At 44.8% G+C, this 21,516-nt stretch overlaps 1 protein-coding gene across 3 annotated transcripts in view; it reads right to left on the bottom strand.

Moving 5' to 3' along the window:
* top2a (DNA topoisomerase II alpha) overlaps positions 1–21,516 on the bottom strand; it is an 81,926-nt gene that overhangs the window by 33,675 nt on the left and 26,735 nt on the right. For all 3 annotated transcript variants that reach the window (XM_038778602.1, XM_038778601.1, XM_038778600.1), the window contains exons 12-21: positions 20,977–21,134; positions 18,104–18,229; positions 15,235–15,345; positions 14,957–15,062; positions 14,183–14,292; positions 14,005–14,097; positions 13,638–13,752; positions 10,290–10,411; positions 6,639–6,787; positions 648–879 (exon numbers count right to left, since the gene is read on the bottom strand). In XM_038778602.1, the coding sequence (XP_038634530.1) occupies positions 648–879; positions 6,639–6,787; positions 10,290–10,411; positions 13,638–13,752; positions 14,005–14,097; positions 14,183–14,292; positions 14,957–15,062; positions 15,235–15,345; positions 18,104–18,229; positions 20,977–21,134 (1,322 nt within the window). The remainder of the gene's footprint in view (positions 1–647; positions 880–6,638; positions 6,788–10,289; positions 10,412–13,637; positions 13,753–14,004; positions 14,098–14,182; positions 14,293–14,956; positions 15,063–15,234; positions 15,346–18,103; positions 18,230–20,976; positions 21,135–21,516) is intronic.

Raw genomic sequence — 21,516 nt, 5'->3', positions numbered from 1 at the left:
ATAACTTAGAAAGAGAATATAAACCCAGAGACCAGAGCGGGAACTGGCAGAACCAGAACTCAAGAGAGGAGAGAAGCAGAGAAGGAACAAGAGAAACAAGCATATTCAGCTTAGTCAGCTCGGTCATGGGAAAGATAGATCATAGCAACCGAGCTCACAGGCGAATACATCTCAAGAAGAACAGACTCTAAAGAAGATTGATTGTCAAGGTGGGCCTGAAGGTCCCTTCAACCAACCAGCAGGATCCAGAAGCAAGATCTTTTTACCTTTCTGTAAAGAAAGTGATTGCAGCTTTTAAAAGAAAAAATATAATAAAATAACTTAAACGTTTTAACCCGAAACAGTGGTTATTAGCCTACTTTACTTACTTAGCAACACAGGACCCAGGATATCAATGCTACTAAGGGGTAAGTAGGAAAATTCTTCGGTGAAGGTATGGGTTATACCGGGGATAACTTGAAAATATAGTTTGACCTGAATAGCACCCCCAAAGCCTGCATCGGAGTCAGGGAGTGAGAATCCCTGTCCACCATTTAGAATGGCGGCCCTTTTTGGTATAGGGGGAATTCTAATAGTGGTGAGTTTTCAACATCACAATCCCTGCCTTAAAGAATTCAAGTTAATGGAAATGGGAACAATCAACTTACCATGGGCACTGGATCATCTCCATCCAGCATATGTCTGATATTATTAACAATTTCTCTTACATCATAATTGGGGATTCTGCATGCCCATCCTGTGCCAATACCATCTGCACCATTCACTAACACCATAGGAATAATGGGTATATACCACTCTGGCTCCACACGCTGATTATCATCATCTATGTATTTCAGGATAGCATCATCCATTGAGGGGAAGAGCAAACGAGCCAATGTACTAAGGAAAATAAATTGTGATTACTACGCAATTCATGGAAGCTAGTTCAAATACAATTTTGACAATTTATGTATTAAAATCTGTAGATATGACCCACCTATTGAAATACGAGAATGTTACATCTGCAACTGGCAATGGTAAAATTAACTTTATTTACCTGCATAACAGTAAAACGCGAAATACTACGATCAGCAGAGAAAGGTTGAAAAAAATTAGGAGCTAGCTTAAAATGGGAAAAAATACTGAAGTGACTATGTTTGAAATTCTAAGTTTTTAGTTCTTCACAAATATTGAGGTTTTCTCAAAGTTCTAAAAATCAGAGCACAAATTTCCCCATGTTTCTCATTATCAATTTTCCCTATCCTCTTTTCACGATGTCCATTTTCAGGCTGTAGCTTCAGAGAAAGATTTAAAAATTTGCGATGCTGAACTGTATCCTTCATTTTAGTGTGATTTTCTCTCTTATAGCAGTTCTTCAACTTTATTTTGAAACTGAGTGTATTTTATTTTCCCTTTTCAGGATATTCAACCACAGAAAATCTCTCCAAGCCTTTCTAATGCATAGAAATCCACCTTCTGTTTGCAAAGTACCCTTGCTATCCTGTTTGCACCATCATTCAGCTGCCCAGCCCATGATCCTGGGACGTATTCATACTGCATATTCAAATCCAAATTTCCTGGCAGTGGTGAGAATGCTATGACTGAGGGGGAATTTGGTTCATGGCTCCATACCGACTCTGTTCTTTTCAAATAAATGTTAGGCTCATTCTTGTTTTTCTTTGTATAAATTTAAAATACCCAGCTGCTTTTTTTCCAAATTAAGGAGCAATTTAGCGTGGCATTCACCTACCATGCATAACTTTTTGGGTTGTGGGGGTGAGACCCATGTAGACATGGGGAGAATGTACAAACTCCACATGGACAGTGACTCGGGATCGAACTCGGGTCCATGGCGCCGTGAGACAGCAGTGTTAACCACTGTGTGGCCATGCTGCCCCCTGTTAAGCCCATTCTGAGTCAATGTGCCATTCGCATTTATTTTCCAATAAAATATTCAACTCACCCAGAATCAGGTCAAACATTTCTTTAAAAAATCTTCCAACATGATTTGTTAGAAAAATAAACTGATTTAGCTCAGATGTCCACAAAGTAAAACTCAGTCATATGATTTAATTTTCAGAGGCAATTCCTCCCTTTCAAAGAGTAACAACTGGAACAATTAAAACATTTTTACCTGTTCTGAACTTGTAGCTCAGACATATTTTAAAAACAAAAACATTTCAGGAGACTAAGACAACAGGAGATCTGAGGCTGGATTCTCTACCGCCCGCAGCAGAGTTCCTGATGTGTCATAGAATCCTGCCAGTGCCAGGTAAAACATGTGATCAGTGCTCAGCGTTTCCGATGCTCTGGCCCTCCACTGGCAGCGGCATAGAGGTCCACGGCCCACACCAATGGGAGGATGCAAATGGTTCAAAATGACTCACTTGCATTCTATTAATGAGCTGAACACCGGATTTTCCACACCTCTGTGATTCTCTGGGCCGGAATTCACCTAGGTGTGGATTGGTAGAAGTATGTGTCAGTATGGCCCTGTGGACAAACTGGTTATGTATTTAAGGTATGTACCTCCAAAGTCCAGCAGGGGGACCCCTCCCCCGACAATGCAAATCGTGCCCACCCCACATAATAGAGAACACCCCATAAAGGGGAACGACTGAATCAGAGAACTTCCCCATATTAGAGAGCTGGATTCTCCATTGGCTGGATTCTCTGTTGTGCCAGCAGTGCACGCACATCCAGGGATTTCCTGACGGCATGGGGCTGCCCACAATGAGAAACCCCATTGGCCAGCTGGTGGGACAGAAAATCCAGTTGCCGGCAGGGGCAGCCGTATCAGCCGCACTCATCTGTGTCCGACACCTGCTGCCTCAGACAGATCTGTAGAAAGCAGCAGTAACTTCATAAAAACGCCAAAACCACATCACAAGATTTTGAACACCTTCAGATCCACGATCTTTAAGGCTTCTATTCACTTCAAAGAGAAATATCATTTAGTAGCTTCCAGACAGCCAGATATCTGGATTGTTTATTTTCACTTCCCTTCATGCTTGAATGGATTTCAATTAGCCTGCTGTGAAACTAACCACTACATTTATTGACATCTAGGAGTCAAGTGCTTTCAATTGATCTTTTTCTCAACAGAAAGCACTTAACTGTTTTTGATGGGGTCAGGAGCTTGATGGTTTTTCACTGTTTTGGCCTGAACTGCTCATTAGCTTCCAGGCAGGTTGATTGATTGGGGTGGGTGGGGGAAGACCTGATCAGGGTCACTGGTTGTGGGGGAGGGGGTCAGGTTACCCTCCTGCATGAGTTCGGTTGGGGGGCACCCTGGCAAGTCCTACGTTGGGGGGTGGGATGGGGAGGAAGCCCCTACTTGTTAGTGAGAAGGGACGGCCTTCTCACTAGTGGCCAACAGCAGTTGGACCTCACTATCTGGTCACCTGTTAAAATGGCAGCCTGATAGTGTGATTTGTGACAGAATCTTTTACGATAGCAGCCATCCATAAATTTGCATAGCAAGAGACACTGAATCGCTTCTGGTGCTGCTCCTACGCGAAAAGAAGCGATTCAGATCCAGCAGAACATAGGGCTGGATTCTCATGCCCCGCCCGCCATAGGAACATCATGGGCAAGTTGGGTACAATGGAGAACTCCATTGACCTCAGGCGGGATTCTCCAATCGCCGGCCGGAGAATCCTGTCCATAGTTTCCCGAACAGAGAATCCAACGGAGCCAGTGGCAAGGGAAATTCTTCAGGTAAGGGATAGGGCAGGGAAGTTGGTTGGTGGAAGCTGATTAACAAGGTTTTTGAGGAGTTTTACGAGAGGTTGTACAGGTCAGAGCCACCAGGGGGAGACCGTGAGATGCAGGAATTTCTAGATGGGTTGGAGTACCTGAGACTAGGGGAGGGGGACAGGGCTACATTAGAAGGAGCAATACTGGAGCAGGAGATAAAAGATGCCATTGGGAGGATGCAGTCGGAGGTGGCAGGGCCGGATGGGTTTCTGGTGGAATATTATAAAAAATTTAAGGATAAGCTGGCACCCCTGATGGTGTGGATGTTTGAAGAAGCGATAGTGAAGGGACTGCAGCCACAAACCTTGGGGCAGACATCGATTTCACTGTTGCTAAAAAAAGACAAGGATCCGACGGAGTGTGGGTCGTATAGGCCCATATCACTTCTGAATGTGGACATGAAAGTATTGGCGAAGGTACTGGCGTGTAGGCTGGAGGAGTGCCTCCCGAAGGTGATAGGTGAGGATCAGATTGGGTTCATGAAAGGGAGGCAGCTGTTTTCGAACATTAGGAGGGTTTTGAACGTCATTACGGCACCGACGGAAGGGAAGGAAACAGAGGTGGTTGTGGCATTGGATACCGAGAAGGTGTTTGATCAGGTAGAATGGGGGTACTTGATGGCAGTGCTGGAGCGGGTTGGGATTGGACCAAGGTTTGTGAACTGGGTAAAGCTATTATATAAGAAGCCGAAGGAGAGTGTCCGCACGAACAACTTCAGTTCGAGATGCTTTTCTCTCCACCGTGGGACGAGACAGGGATGTCCTATGTCCCCCCTACTGTTTGCACTTGCGATTAAGCCGTTGGCCATCGCATTAAGACGTTCGGGAGCATGGAAAGGAATAGTGCGGGGGCGGGGGAGAAATAGAAATATATGCCGACGACTTGCTGCTGTATGTGTCGGAACCGAGTTCTTCGATAGAAGGAATATTGGAGCTACTGCGAGTATTTGGGTCTTTCTCGGGGTACAAGTTGAACCTGGACAAGAGTGAGTATTTTGTGGTGTCTAGGCCGGGGGGGGGGGGGGGGGGGGGGGGGGGGGGGTGCGACGACGACTCACTTTAGGTATCTGGGGATGCAGGTTGCCCAGGAGTGGGGACGGCTTCGCAGGTACAACATCACTAGTTTGGTGGGGAGAGTGAAAGCCGATCTGGCAAGGTGGGATGGTCTTCCTGTCACTGGCGGGTCGGGTATAGGCGGTTAAAATGAATGTGTTGCCAAAGTCTTTTTTCAGGGAGATAGAGGAAAGGATTACCTCGTTCATATGGGGAGGGAAGGTGGCCAGAGTGGGGAAGGTGCCGCTACAGAGGGGAAGGCAGGCAGGGGGTTTGTGTCTCCCGAACCTGATGTACTACTACTGGGCGGCAAATCTGGAGAAGGTGCGGAGCTGGGTCAGAGGGGTTGATTCCCAGTGGGTCAGAATGGAGGAGAGTTTGTACAGAGGGTCAGAGCTGAAAGCACTAGCAAGAGCTCCTGATAGCTCCTGGGAAATACTCAGAGTCCGGTAATAATAGCTTCATTCCCTTCAGGGAAAAGCCGATTCAGGGGAACCACAGATTTGAGCCAGGGAGGTGGGATGGAATTTTTCGGAATTGGGAAGAGATGGGGATTAAGACGCTAAAAGATTTGTTTCTTCGGGGTCGGTTTGCAGGATTGAGGGAGCTGGAAGCGAAGTATGGGCTGGAGCAGGAAGAAGTGTTTAGATATATGCAGGTTCGGGATTTTGCCAGGAAAGAGATAGAGCTTCCTGGAGGAATAGACTTCCACATTGCTGGAGGAGGTGCTGACGACAAGGGGACTAGAGAAGGGGGCAGTGTCAGCGGTGTACGAAGCTATTTTGGAAGAGGATAAGGCACCACTGGAAGGGATCAAAGTGAAGTGGGAGGAAGAGCTGGGAGAGGTTATAGAGGAGGGGGTCTGGTGTCAGGTGCTCCGGAGAGTGAATGCCTCCACTTCATCTGCGAGGTTGGGGTTGATACAGCTGAAGGTGGTATATAGAGCGCACCTCACGAGGGAGAGGATGAGCCGATTTTTTGAAGGGGTAGAAGATGTTGCCCGGCGGGGGAGGGAGTGAGGGGGGGGAAAAGAGAGAATCACGTTCATATGTTTTGGTCCTGTCCAAAGCTAGGGGAGTACTGGAAGGAGGTTTTTAGGGTAATTTCCAAGGTGGTGCATGTGAAACTGGTCCCGGGAGGCCATATTCGGAGTGTCGGACCAGCCAGGGTTGGAAACGGGTGCGGAGGCAGATATCGTAGCCTTCGCCTCTTTGATCGCCCGAAGGCGGATCCTGCTGGGATGGAGAGCAGCCTCTCCACCCTGTGCCCTGGCATGATGGGGGGGACCTGTTGGAATACTTGACTCGTGAGGCGGTTAAGTTTGAACTGAGGGGAAGGACGGAGGGGTTCTACAAGTCATGGGCATTATTCTTTATGCACTTTCAAGAACTGGACAACATCGAACATTAGTTGGGGGGGGGGGGGGTTGTGTATATTAAGGGTAACTATAGGTAATCCCCGATTCCTTTTTGTCATTTGTTTATGTAAACATGCGGGCTGATGTTTGGGGGTCGATGGGAGGATGGGATCATTGTTATTGTTATGGGGTTTGACATATTTGTTGTTGATTATTGTTTGTTGGTGAGTGTAAATTCGGGAGAAAATGTGAAAAAGGAGAATAAAAATATTTTTTAAAAATACTACACATGAATCTATTAACCAGCTTAGCCATAATGAACGTTGAGAAGCAGAACAATGAAATATAGGCAGATTGTTTTAGTAGTTGACAAAATAGAATCTTCCTTTAAAAGCAGCCTTCAAAATGTGCAATAGGCCAGCTAACTAAATCCTTCCAAAATCATTTCTAGCTGCTATCAATTACGACTTAAACATTGTAATGGCACCCACCTGAGCATAGTGAAAATATATCGAGGACTTGCAGCATCTTTGCCTCCATTTAGCCTTGTACCAAACTGACCAATTGGCTGCAGAACATTGATATTATTGCTGCCCACAAAGTTCTGAGCTAATCCAACAATTGTCATCATAAGAGAAGCCTGAAAGCATCAATTAAAGCAGCAGATAGTAAAATGTGTTGGAACTGCAATGCAACAAATTATTTGATTGAATAATAATTCATGAAAATAAAATCAGGATATTGTTATGCTGCCACTGAGTGTTCCATTTATGCTATTATGGCATATACTTGCATTTTATCAGGAGACAAACAATAATTAAGGGTGATGTTTTAGCAAATCCTATATATTAGTACACACATTTCACCTCTCCTCCAAAAGTTTCAATTCAGACAGTTCTAAGACCCAGTCCATATAGGCTGGGATTCCGACAGGAGTTTCAGTGCTCCCGTCAGCAGAGAATCAGGACTGGTCCCCACTGGCGCTAGGAGCGACATCCAGCTGCACGGTAGTCCTTGCCCATGCATATTTATGCTTGGCAGAGAACATGCTGGTTTCCATGCAAGAGCTGGAAAAGTCTGCCATATGTATCAGAATTCTCGTGTATAACACATTTCCTGTTTACACATTTTGTGCAATGTTTTTGTCAATACCTACAATAGAAAATTTATGGGAAAATATATTGATAAATCAATCAACTTAATTAGAAATGCTTTTTGAAATCATACTTAGTCATCAGTGATTGAAATGTTCAAACAATTTTTAAAATCACATATTCCATGATTAAATGTATCCACTGAATAATCTTTTTAATCTCAATACCCCCATTGATGTTTCACATCAAAGTATCAGCTAATCTCATAAGTATGGTGTTCAACTGAATTTTTGCAAGTTAACCTCCATCATAAAACCAGCCCAGAAAGTACCCCCCCCCCCCCCCCCCAAAGATAGTAAAAGTAGTGATTTAATTTAGAAAGTTTTATTTTGGCCAAACTTGACAATGAGAAATATTGGGCGCGATCTAACGGAAAGGAAACAGAGTCCCATGACGAGCACGCTTAGCCGGGTATTTCCGATGCTGGGAGCGACGAGAACAATCCACAATCAAACAGGATTCTGCTTGATTTCAGAGCTTCGGCGAGAAATACCCTGCAGAGACGACACATAGTCCCATTTCATTTTAAATGCCGTCCCAATCTAGAGACCCCTCACCGCAGTTTTGGACCCCCAACTCCCCTACAAGGGGGCATCATGTCCTCCCACACCATAATGGCAGGCCATCCCACGCCAAATCCCCATCACGGGTAAGATGTCACCTAGGCATTGCCAGCGCCACCTGGGAACCCTGGCAATGCCAGAGAGGCACTGGGTTGCCACGCTACTACCCTGCCCAGAATCCAACCACCTAGGGACCCCAATCTCCTGTGGGACACCCCCAAGTTCCGGTATACCTGGCCAATGTTGGTAGAGACCAGTACTAATCAGCGCTCATTCAGGGTCAGATCCAAGACTTGGGTAACTCGGGCGAGTGCGTATCAAAGTGTGCCTTATTGCCGTGTTCTTCAAAGTCAGGGGCGCGTCCCACCTGCGGGTCGTGGAGCCATTGTCCGCAGCGCGCCCAATCGCGCAAATTCCCGCGCAGCAGCCGGCTTTTAATAACGCCGGCTGCAAGGGGCCGCGAACATGATAAAAAAAAAGTCGGCCGCCTTGTGTATGCGTGCCGATCACCGTATGCGGCCGATTTTTAAAACATGTTCGCAGAATACGGGCCGATAAACGGGCACGCACGCACAGTGCGGCTGCTATATTTTTAAAACAGATGCAACTTTTTGGTTTACAAGTTCCGCAGTGGGGTTTTTTCCCCCATTTATTTTGTTCATTTTAATTATTTTTTTTTACAAGTTCGGGGGGGGGGGGGTTATTAATTTTCTTCCATTATATTTTATTTTTTACAACTTCCGGGGGTCGGGGCGGGCGGTGTTTTAGAATCATCAAATTTACAGTGCAGAAAGAGGGCATTCGGCCCATCGAGTCTGCACCGCCCCTTGGAAAGAGCACCCTACTCAAGTCCACGCCTCCACCCTAGCTCTCTAACCTAGTAACCCCACTTAACCGTATTGAACATCATGGGTTTCATTTGATAAAAAGTCACAGGAAAAATATGCAGAACTTTGGACAGATGGAGACTCCATGCTTTCCGACACCGGAAGGCTTCACCTTCATCCAACAGGTTCCATTGGACGAGGGCCAAAGGGACCCAAAACAATTTCCTCCATTTTTGTCAGCAGCAAATAAGGCAAGAGAAAATGGTGGGTCGTGAAGGTCGGCCAGGTTGGGTCCCGAAGGTTGGCAGGTTGGTAAAAATGGGTCCCCAGAAAAAAAGTTTGAAGAACACTGCCTCATTGAACACTTTAAAATGCAGATGTGGGTCGCGCCCATTGCGGGCAGGATCCAGATCACAGCCTCTCACGAGATGCCATGAGATGTAACGGAATGGGTAAATCTAGCGAGATTTACCGGTCGCGTCGGGTAGGGCATGACCGTTGCATTTTGATCAACTGTTCTGATATCTCCCCGTCTTTGTGGTCTCTTCACCAACTGAGAAAATAGGACTTTACAGAGAATTAATCTAAGTCAATTTGCCTCTTTATTGCTGTTGAAAATCCGTCTGAACCATTTTTAACACTTAAATGGTATTTTAAATATAAAAACCATGGGTGATCTGTTAAACATTATAGGAGTAATTTGTGTTCATGGAAATTATTTATTTTTTGTAATTGCTAGTCAATAAACTCTTTATTTATGTACAGAATGCAGACAATGCTGCCATGGTCATATTTATTACACATTCTGAGTTGCCACGAAAAGATGATGTGCTTTCTTCTTGAACTGCCACAGTTCTTGATACTTGAACACTGAGGTTAAGGGAAGGCTAATGTATGACTGCAAGCGTGGCCAATGCTTTGAAAATCATATATTTTTTTGCGATTCAATTTCATAACTTTCCACGTGGCATTTGCATATATGATACCCAAGTTGCTAGTCCAGTAATGGTACTCGAGGATATGACAGGTAAAGAGACCCATTCTTTTGTGGTGTTTGCAATGAAGCTGTTAATTCTGGATCTCAATACTGAGATTCCAGACTCATTGGAAGATTTATCATAGCAATGCCCTTAAATACCCTGCCTTGATAGTCAGTGGTAGTCCTACCTTAAGAAGCTGAAACAATCAGCAGAATTCTCCGTCGGCGGGGTCCTCCGGTCTGCCAGCAGCGCACTCATGCCCGCGGGTTTCCTGGCAGCATGTGGTGGCCACAATGGGGAACCCCATTAGCTGGCTTCGGGAACGGAGAATCGCGCAGCCGGCGGGCGGCACTGCGTGGTCCCACGCTGCCAGGAAACCCGCGGATATTAGTTCTTAAGGTAGGACTACCACTGACTAGCAATTATAGAAATCATTTAAATATTATTCTCTCGTGAACTTTGGAAGAGGACATTAAAATGCAAACGTTGTCCCTTTGTCAAGTGGGAATTTGATATATGCCACAAAATTCACATGAGCACAAACATTTCATGCATCATGAATTGTTTCCAAGCTAAACAAATCTGTTTTTATAGAAGAGGAAAATTAACAGCAGTTACCTCACCATGATGATAGGCTGATATCTCAGCAACAGAACCAGCCAATTGGGCAACTTTGACTTCGCGTTTGTCATTTCGCTTAAAACAGGTGAATAAAACCTTGCGCTGACCAGGTTTCAGTCCTTGATTAATAAACATGTTGGATGAAAGAAATGTAAAGTCAAATATTCCCAAGTATAATGCACTCCCAAAGTGAAACGTTAACTTTACTATCCATTGCTATCCTGGTTGAGATCAACAAATCCAGCAGACATAGGGCACATTTCCTAGGGTGACATGACTTAGTAGAACATCACATGGTACATTTAAACACATCCACCAAGAAATGGCATATCATAAAATCTGAACTTTAAGTAGCTGGACACAGATTTTAGCTGAAATGACTACAAGCTCATTTACACTCACGTGCAGAAATCCCTTTTCTGTTCCATCAACCTATATTTATGCAACTCATTTGAGTTTTTGCAACTCATTCGAGTTAACTAAAGTAAACAATTTATCCACATGTCCCAGGTTTTTCCAGGACATCTGAAAGTTTGGACTTTGTTGCATCATTTCTACCATATGCTAAATCATATATAACTGGTGAAGCCTCAGCTGGAATATAAGGTGGGAAAGGCTGTACAGTGGTTAGCACTGCTGCATTACAGTGTCAGGGACCCGGGTTCGATTCTGACCTCCGGTGACTGTGTGGATTTTCTCCAGGTGCTCCGGTTTCCTGCCACTGTCCAAAAATGTGCAGGTTAGCTGGACTGGCCATGCTAGATTGCCCCTTAGTGTCCAGGGATGTGTAGATTAGGTGGGGTTATGGAGATAGGGTGGTGGCAGTGGCTAGGTGGGGTGCTCTTTCAGAGGGTAGGTGCAGGCTTCATGGGCCGAACAGCTTCCTTCTGCACTGTAGAGATTCCATGGAAGGTGGAATTCTCCATCTTTTAGACTAAGTGTCAATGCAAAGGGGGTGGGGGAAAAGTAGTGTACTTTTCCCGTCATAGCTTTGACAGTCAAATGAAACCCTGGAGGCTGGTCCGACGACATTATGCCGGCCAGGTAGGCTCTGAATGAGCTCACCCCGCCAGCAACCACGGTTTTCAAGAAATCACCAACCACCACAATTGCATGGGGGGTTAACCCCATTACGTCATTGGCATGGACAATTGAGGGAGACAATCCCACTGACGTAAAAGCAATTTTCAGACTCCCATGGGATTTTCTGCCCCCTTTGCTGCCCGTCGAAATTAGGGCAGAAAATCTTGACCATTGTGTCCAATTTTAGACGCCATAGTACAGGAAGAAGCTGCAGGAAATTTATGAGTGGTATAATAGATGTAACAAGGCAGTTAGACAAAGGAGAACCAGTGGATGTGATCTATTTAGATTTCCAGAAGGCTTTTGACAAGGTGCCGTATAGGAGGCTGTTAAATAAGTTCAGAGCCCATGGTGTTAAGGGTAAGATATTCGCACGGACACAGGATTGGTTGGCTGGCAGACGGTAGTGAGTGGGGATAAAGGGGTCTTTTTCAGGATGGCAGCCTGTGACTAGTGGTGTGCTTCAGGGGTCGGTGTTGGGACCATAACATTTCACAATATACATTAATGATCTTTAAAAAGGAACGGAGGACACTGTTGCTAAGTTTGCAGATAATACAAAAAATATTCAGAGGGACAGGTAGTACTAAGGAAGCAGGAGGGCTGCAGAAGGACTTGAACAGGCTAGGAGAGTGGGCAAAGACGTAGCAGATCGAATACAATGTGGAAATTTGAGGTTATGCATTTTGGTAGGAAGAATGGAGGCATAGACTATTTTCTAAATGGGAAACGATTTAGGAAATCAGAAGCAAAGAGACTTAGGAGTTCTAGTAAGATTCTCTTACGGTTAACGTGTATATTCAGTCGGCAGTTATGTAGGCAAATGCAATGTTATCATTCATGTCGAGAGGGCTAGAGTACAAGACCAGGGATGTACTTTTGAGGCTGTATAAGGTTCTGGTCAGACCCCATTTGGAGTACCGTGGGCAGTTTTGGGACCCGTATCTAAGGAACGATGTTCTGGCCTTGGAAAGGGTCCAAGGAGGTACGCAAGAATGATCCCTGGAATGAAGAGCTTGTCATATGAGGAGTGGTTGAGGACTCTGGGTCTATACTCGTTGGGAGTTTAGAAGAATGAGGGGGTTCTTATTGAAACTTGCAGGATACTGAGAGACCCAGATAGAGTGGAGGCGGAGAGGAAGTTTCCACTTGCAGAAAAACTAGAATCCGAGACCACAGCCTCAGACTGAAGGAACGATCTTTTAAAACTTACATGAGGAAGAATTTCTTCAGCCAGAAGAATCTGTGGCGAATCATTCGAGTGTCTTTCAGACAAGACATAGATAGGTTCTTGATTAAAAAGGGGATCAAGGGTTTTAGGGAGAAGGCAGGTGAATGGGGATGAGAAATACATCAACCATGATTGAATGGCGGAGCTGACCAGATGGGCCAAATGGCCTAATTCTGATCCTATGACTTATGACTATTTTCGGTGGAAAGACCGGAACAGCTGAACAGAGCAGAGATTTGATTTCTGTCCAAAACTATAAACAATTTTCAGAGAAATATTGGGACGCTGGCTGGGGGTCGGTAACGAGGACATCAATTAAAGTATTTGAACAAGAACCGGAGGGGAGATGAGAATTTTTAATGAAATGATTTGTTGCTAATCTGAAATGCACTGCCAGAAAGGGTGGAGGAAAGCAAGCTCAATACTAACTTTCAAATATGAATTGTGTACATACCTCAATAGAAAAATTTGCAAAGCTGCAGGGAAAAAAATTAGGTACGGCAACTGTTCTCAGAGGGTGGTACATTTTTGGAATTCTCTGCCCTAGATGGCTGTGGAAGCGGAGTATGTTCAATACTGAGATTACTGGATTTCTACATATTAAAACATCAAGGAATACGGGGATAGTGCAGAAAAATAGCATTGAAGTAAAGATGACGATTCCATTGAATGGGATGGGCTGAATGGCTTATTCCATCGCTTATGTTCTTTCAAACAGTCGAAAGACATGATGGGCTGACTGACCCCCTTTCTATTGCAGTATTCTATTTCCTTTGGCCATCAATTGATTTGCAACAAATCAACTTATGCAATTAACTAACAAAAAAATTATATGAAGCAGCCAACCGTTAGCCTTTTGATGCCTACAACCTATAATGAAGACCAGATGCATTCACAAGTAAGGAAGAACAGTGATAATTAATCAATTTTTAGACAACTTGTCTTTAAATGTTCACATTTCAAATAGAAAACTACCATTATGCTATAAACTAATGAATAAACCAGTGTATTTATCACAGCTAAAAGCTCACCATCCACAAGTGAAGGAATTGACCTCTCATTGTCAGAGTTTGAGAAAAGCACCAGTTCCTTATTGATGAACTCATTGTAAGTCAAATATTTTGTTTCTTTCCCGTACAAGTATTGCTGTAAAAAAGTCAAAATGATTTTATGTAAGCATTCCCAGGAATATTCTACAGCAAAGCAGGCCATGTCCTGCACCTCAACAGTTGTGAGTTTATTCTTCATAGCTACCAAGGATCTACATAGTTTATAGTATTGTCTGTACATAAATTATTTTTATTCAGCTTCCATGTGGCGCATTCAAATACTGGGTTATAACATTATTAATTTAAGAAATTTGTTGTGATTTGCAGCAAATTAATTTTTATACAGTACTTCTGGTAATCCATCTATTTTCCGCTGTCTTCTGTCAACCATGAAGTTAGTCAGCCATTCTTTGCGTTCGTCAATTTTTTTCCGGCTAAATGCCTGAAGAACGAAAGGATTATTAATTGTAGCATTTTAGGTGACAAAACTCTGATTTTGACAATATACTGTAGCACTCAATTCTCACCAGAGTTATCGCAGCATCATCTTCTGGTCCACCATATTTAAAGGGGATTCGATGCCTCTGCATTTCAGCAAAATATTCCTTTGCCTCTTTAGCAGTGCTCGTACCCAAACCTAGATGATTTAAGTCCAGTAGTTAGATGTTAGCCAAATTCATGAGTACACAGAATATTACAAGAAGTCATGAGACACTTCGGAAGAGTTAAGAGTGGAATACTAACAGTTCACCTGTTAATCAAAAATGGTGAGGTACAGGCAAAAAGAAAACGGCAAATTTTATTTTATGGGCCGGAATATTCCAGTCCTTCATGTCAGTGGAACCTCCGATGTGATCGGAGATTTCAATGGCTCGCCGGCTCCACTGCGGAGAAATTCGCAGCGGGGGTCTAGAAATTTCCCACCATCAAGTCAGAACTCAATCCTACAAGAATGAAGAGTAGATTCTATTCTGTCATATTTACTTTTTAAAAATAAATGTAGAGTACCCAATTCTTTTTTTCCCAATTAAGGGGCAATTTAGCGTGACCATTCCATCTACCCTGCATATCTTTGGGTTGTGGGAATAAGATCCACACAGACACAGGGAGAATGAGCAAACTCCACACAGACAATGACTCGGGTCCGGGATCGAACCTGGGTCTTCTGCGCCGTTTTGATCTATTTACAAGAAAAAATTAAATGCTGAAAGTATATATTTTTTTGTATCAGAGGAAACTTTATAACGAAGTAAAATAGGTTTTTACAGTTGAGCGTACCATAACACAGGGTTTTAACAAACCTTTGTAGTACTTTATTCGCCAAGTTCTGCTGTTGTCGATGTTACTCTTCCATTCTTCAAATTCAGGGACACTGTAAAATGCCAGTTCTTGCTTGTTTTTTGACACCTGGGAAAACCATAACCTGAATTTATATAGACTATTAAATGCCTCTGCTGCATTAGTTCACTGAGCACTGAAAACTATGACGTAAAATTAAGTCTGATTATGCATCTTTTACATGATGGACTGTTTCAGAATATTATTTCATTCAATGCTATTCAAAAATATCTGAACAAACCTTCACAATTGGAGTAATAAACTCCTCAATAAAGTTATGCCTGAGCAATGAAGGCCAGTTGTGATGAATGAAATTGATCAACAAGCCCTTGATATGTGAACCATCTTGATCCTGCGAAATAATAATTCAGTAGAATTAGGATTCACATTATAGTGTGGAACATTTTCCACAGGCATGCATAACAAAATGCATTAGGACATAAGATTTTTATAAACAAGATCTCAAATACATTCTTTCCTGTAGCTGAAAGCAATTAAAAGTGCAGATCCAGGTACTTTTTATAGAGTTTATTGTCTCTGCCTCCACCACAACGGACAGCAAATTCCAGACCCCTACTACCCTCTGCGTAAAATGGCTCTTCTTCATGACCCCTGGTCTAGAATTTTCCCCCAGGGAAACAATTTTTATCCTGTAAAACCCTATCTCTTCCCTTCATAATTTAGTACACCTCAATTAAGTCACCCTCGGGCAGCATGGTGGCACAGTGGGTTAGCCCTGCAGCCTCACGGCGCCGAGGTCCCAGGTTCGATCCCGGCCCTGGGTCACTGTCCGTGTGGAGTTTGCATATTCTCCCCGTGGCCACGCTCAATTGCCCCTTAATTGGAAAAAATGAATTGGGTACTCTAAATTTATTTTTTTTTTAAATAAAAAATTAAGTCACCCGTCAGCCTTCTTGGTTTCAAGGAAATAACCCCAACCTATCCAATCTCTCCTCGTAGCTACACTTTTCTAGCCCTCACAACATTCTTGCAAACTTCCTCTGCACTCTCTCCAGAGCAATAACACCCTTCCTGTAACGGGACGACCAGAACTGCACATAATATTGCAGTTGTGGCCTCACCGCTGTTTTATATAATTCCAATATTATATCCTTACTTTTATATTCGATACCTCTGCCAATTAAGGAGAGCATTCCATATGCTTTCTTAATAAACTTGTCTACTTGATCTGGTGCCTTTAGGGACCTGTGTACTTGTACGCCAAGATCTCTCACTTCATCTACCCCTTAGTATATTACCATTTATTGTGTACTCCCTATAACTGGTTGATCTCCCTAAATTCACCACACTCCTCTGTGTTAAATTCAATCTGCCACTTTATTTTCTTTGTCTTAACACAATAAAAATGTATCATATTTCATTTGTTTTCAGAATTGTCACCATACAGTGCACAACACTACTAAAATCGGTCAACTTTTTAATACCACAAATGTTTTCCTATAATTGCCTTAATAATATAGTAATATGCTGAATGATCAGATCACCTCGAGCAGACCGAATCCTGCAGCATTTTATATCTTAAAAACAAGCAAACTACTGCGGATACAGAAAATCTGAAATAGTAACAAAGTGCTGGAAAGACTCAGCTCTGAACTGTACTATTCAGGACTGAGGAGTCATAGCTGGCTCAAAACATTGGGGGAAATTTTCCGGTCCAGCTCACGCAGGCAAATCACCCCAGGGCTGGAGACTCTTGCGAGAGGGCCATCACGTGATTTGCGCCAGGCAGAACTTATTTTGAGGTTCTTCCCTCTCCCGGCTGACGACTAATGGGCATGAATGAGATTAGTATATTTAAATAAGATTAATTTGTTTTAAGCCGGATTCACCCGGCTCCTGGAAATCACCCACCTACCCACGTAACGTAAAGCTGGCAGGAATCACTACTGATTTCTGAAAACAGAGACAAGACGCGATGACCATGCTCAGGCCCCGGGTGGTCAGGGACTGGTCTCCTGGCGTTTGGCACAGCCAAGCGGCAGGGCCTAACGGACGGGGGGGGGGGGGTCATGGCATCACTGACTTGATGTGGGGGGCCTGAAGCAGGGGTGCCTGATGGGGTGGAGCATTATTTTGAGTTCGGGGCGCCTTTTAAAACTGCCACCACAATCTCTGAGGAGTCGGCCTTGCCGGACTCTTTAGGTCGCAATACATCTCTCACGGCATAAATCACCCCAACCTCCAAATAATTGTCCCAAGTGTGGGTGGATTGTTATTGCAATCATGCTTAACCACTCGGTGCCCATAAACTCTATTTATCTCTCTAAGATGCTGCCAGAACCACTGAGTATTCCCAGCACTTTGCTTTTGTCAGCAATTTATACCTTGTTTAGCCAATGGCATTCACTGGCAATAGAGTGCAATTTTAATAGATCACAACGTTTTGTGGGGGATGGGGTTGGGAATTGTGGCATAGGGAGGAGAGGCTGCAGTGTTGCTGCAAATCAATGACGACATCTGGATATTCACGGCCTGAACTTTACACACTACTCGAAAAGATGAGGGGCGCGATTCTCCGCTGCCACCCCCCCCCCCCCAAAATGGCGTGCCGCAAAACCCGCGGAGAATCGCGGGCCCCCGTTTTTCACAGCGACTCTCCGACCCCGATGGGCCAACGTTCACGACAGCGGCAAACACACTGGTCGCTGCCGTCGTGAAACGGGAGTGAGAAGCCCGTTTGGGGCTTCTGGGTGGCCTATAGGGGCAAGAGCACCACGACTGTGCTCGGGAGGGGACAGGCCAGCGATCGGTGCCCACCGATCGTCGGGCCGGCGTCCAAATCGGATGCACTATTTCCCCTCCGCCACCCCGCAAGATCAAGCCGCCACATCTTGCGGGGCGGCTGAGGGGAAAGACGGCCACCGCGCATACGCGGGTTCGTGCCGTCATCTGCGCATTGGCGCTGTCCAACCTGCACATGCGCGGCTGACGTCATTAGGCGCGCCAGGCCATGACACTGCCGACAATGCCCCACAGCTGAGTTACCCGACACGGCCCGCCCGGGGAGGGGAGAATAGGGGCCCGGGAGAGGCTTTTGGGAAAATTCCGCCCGAGCTACTTTTTTGATGTGATAAATCAATTAAACCAACCTGATCTGTCATAATCATCAGCTTTCCATAGCGGAGTGTCTTCAGAGACTCTTGATCATTATAATCCTTCTTGTACTGTAGACCAATGATTTTTATCACGTTGTTGATCTCAGCATTTTCCATAATCTGCAAAAACAAAAATACCATTGGTACATAGCCCAAATATTTCTAACTGCCTACTAAAGTAGTAACCCACCATATTAGCCATTAGAATCTTCACCGTCTAGAATGGAAAATAGCATGGTTCATTTGAAGTACCAACTCAGATTAGGCAGCACTCCCCTTCTTGATCCAACCAACAGTGCTTAATCAAAGCAGAACTATTGGTGACCTGTCTGCTGGGGACACATAATAATAATCTAATAATTTTTATTAGTGTCACAAGTAGACTTACATTAACACTGCAATGAAGTTACAGTGAAAATCCCCATGTCGCCACACTCTGGCACCTGTTTGGCTACACTGAGGGAGAATTCAGAATGTCCAATTCACCTAACAAGCATGTCCTTCAGGACTTGTGGGAGGAAACCCGACCACACAGAGAAAACCCACGCAGACACAGGGAGAACATGCAGACTGCACAGTGACCCAAGCCGGGAATTGAACCTGGGTCCCACTCTGTGAAGCAACTGTTTTTCCCATATCCTTACTGCAGAGTACCCAGAATTATCTTTGTGAGACATCTAACATTAAAGGCGCAATTCAACTAAATGGGAACAAAATCCCATTGCGAGTGTGATTATCTGTGTGTTTCCTGGCGCTCATAGCGCCAAGAATCACATGGCTATACATTGTCACTCGTTACAAAAGGGACCTCAGCGGGGTACGTGCAGCCAAGGCTGCACATAGCCCCTTTTTCTACATCAAGGAGCTCCACTCGCCGGAGCACCTCAGTGGAGCGAGAGATCGGAATGCCATTTGAAAATGGTGTCCTGATCTTGGGAGGCCCCCGACCACTTCAGGAGAGTCCACGACCCCCCCACCCCAACTCAGCACTGTTGGGTACCAGATCTAAACCACGCCGGCGGGTGTTCAGCCGGTCGACCGCGGAGGCCTCTTTTAGCGGCCCCCGGCTGGTGCATGGACGACCACGCGCGCGCGACTGGATGGTCGACAGAGAATCACAGAAGCCCCGCCGGATTCATGACGTAAACGGCTATTCTCTGCCCCCGTGTAGAATGCCATTCCATCTAGTCCCCGTTTGTGGGGACCAGTGCTGAATAACATTCGCCCGAGGTCTCGGAGGTTAAGATGAAACATCACCTGTTGCTTTGGCAGTGCCCCTATCAGCTTGCACCCAGGGTACTACCTGCCAAAACGACAAGCACTGGGAGACTCCACGGGCGGGATTCTCCCTTTTTGGGGACTAAGTCTCCAGCCAAGCCTGGATATTGTCCATGTCTTGCTGCATTTGGACATGAACTGCTTCATATATCCCCACTTCTGATCTTATGATGGATGGGAGGTCATATGAAGCAGCTGAAAATGGTTGGGCCAGGGTGGCGCCGTGGGTTAGTCCTGCTGCCTCATGGCGCCGAGGTCCCAGGTTTGATCCCGGTTCTGGGTCACTGTCTGTGTGGAGTTTGTACATTCTCTCCAGAATCACAGAATTTACAGTGCAGAAGGAGGCCATTCGGTCCATCGAGTCTGCACCAGCCCTTGGAAAGAACACCCTACCTAAGCCCACACCTCCACCCTATCCCACACTTCCACCCTATCCCTGTAACCCCACCGTACCTTTTTTGGACACTAAGGGCAATTTATCATGGCCAATCCACCTACCAGAGCACCCGGAGGAAACCCACGCAGAAACGGGGAGAACGTGCAGACCCCGCACAGACAGTGACCCAAGCCGGGAATCGAACCTGGGACCCTGGCGCTGTGAAGCCATTGTGTTAATCACTATGCTACCCGATGTTTGCGCGAGTTTTGCTCCCACAACCCAAAGATGTGCAAGGTATATTGAACACGCTAAATTGCCCCTTAATTGGAAAAAAATTAATTGGGTGCACTAAATTTATTTTAAAAAAAGAATAAAAAGAAAATGGTTGGGCCTAGTACTCTGAGGAACTCATGCAGCGTTGTCCTGGAGTCGAGATGGTTTAAAACAGATCCTGAATATTTAAATAAAGATTAATGCTAATCTGGTTCTGGGCATAAACCAGATCACACCAGCTGGAACAGGATGGGAGCATCAGAAACTGTCTGGCACCTGGCACAAATCCCATTGCAGGGTTCTCCCAACTTCTATGATCTATGAACTTGGCCGGAGAATTGCCCCAGTCTTTGAAAACACCAAAGCCATCGTCTTAGCTTTCACCACAGACCGAATCCATATCACTGATTCCAGCGTTCTCCGAGTATCATTCTAGGCTGGACCGGACTATTCAGAAGCTCAACATCCTAGAATTCCCTGGGCAGAACTTACAAATCCATACCCTTTATCACAAAACTCGATAACTTCCACCTTAAATATTCCTGTCTCCACACTTGCCCCAACGTATTCTTTTGAAAACCATACCACATCCTATTCCAAGGCTGTTTTGCTAGCCTCCAAACTTCCTTTAGCATCTAAAACTCTTGCTGGCAAATTCCATCCCATTTGCTCAGAACTTATGTTCAAATTGCTTCCTGGTACGCTCAATGCCTCAAGCTTAAAATTCTTCTGATGATCTCATTCCTTCCGAGGCGACGAGTAACTTTTTCTGGTGCTGCAGATACCTACTACCAATTTCTCCAAATCTAAGCTCTTGTGCACCCCTTGTCCCTAGCTTTAGCAGACTTGCCATTTGCATTTTGTCTTTGTGAAGCGTTTTGGGACATTTTTTAACATTTAGGATGCAAAATAAATTCCAGTATTGACATTGACTTACCTGTTTGTGAGAGGCTTCCCGTACATTGAGAATTTTCCCTTTAAGAGGAAACACGCCATACCTATCCCGTCCAATTACTCCAAGACCCGATACAGCCAAGGTCTTGGCTGAATCTCCCTCCGTCAAGATAAGGGTACAGCCTTGAGAATGCTTTGTCCCTGAAATAAAAAGTTTTACCCTTATCGTCACATAACTCATATAAAATTGATTCTTTTCCTGTACATGTGATGTGACCTGCATTTATCACAAATTTCTAATTGTCCTTAAGGTGGTGAGCCACATTCTTGTACCCTTTCGGCCCATATTTAATGCGTAAACTCAAAAGTGATGTTAAAGAGCGAGTTTCATGATTTTGCCTCTAACAGTGAATGAATACTCATTTATTTCTAAGTCAGAATGGTGTGTGGCTGAGAGAGGGAGCATTCTGGTGGCAATGATCCCATTTGCTAGCTACCCTTGTAAAGAGTAGAATTTGAGGGCAGCACGGTGGCACAGTGCTTAGCATTGCTGCCTACGGCGCTGAGGACCCAGGTTCGATCC

Source organism: Scyliorhinus canicula, chromosome 19 (genome assembly GCF_902713615.1).
Source record: "Scyliorhinus canicula chromosome 19, sScyCan1.1, whole genome shotgun sequence".
Taxonomy (NCBI): Eukaryota; Metazoa; Chordata; class Chondrichthyes; order Carcharhiniformes; family Scyliorhinidae; genus Scyliorhinus; species Scyliorhinus canicula.
This window is presented reverse-complemented; position numbering and strand designations above follow the sequence as displayed.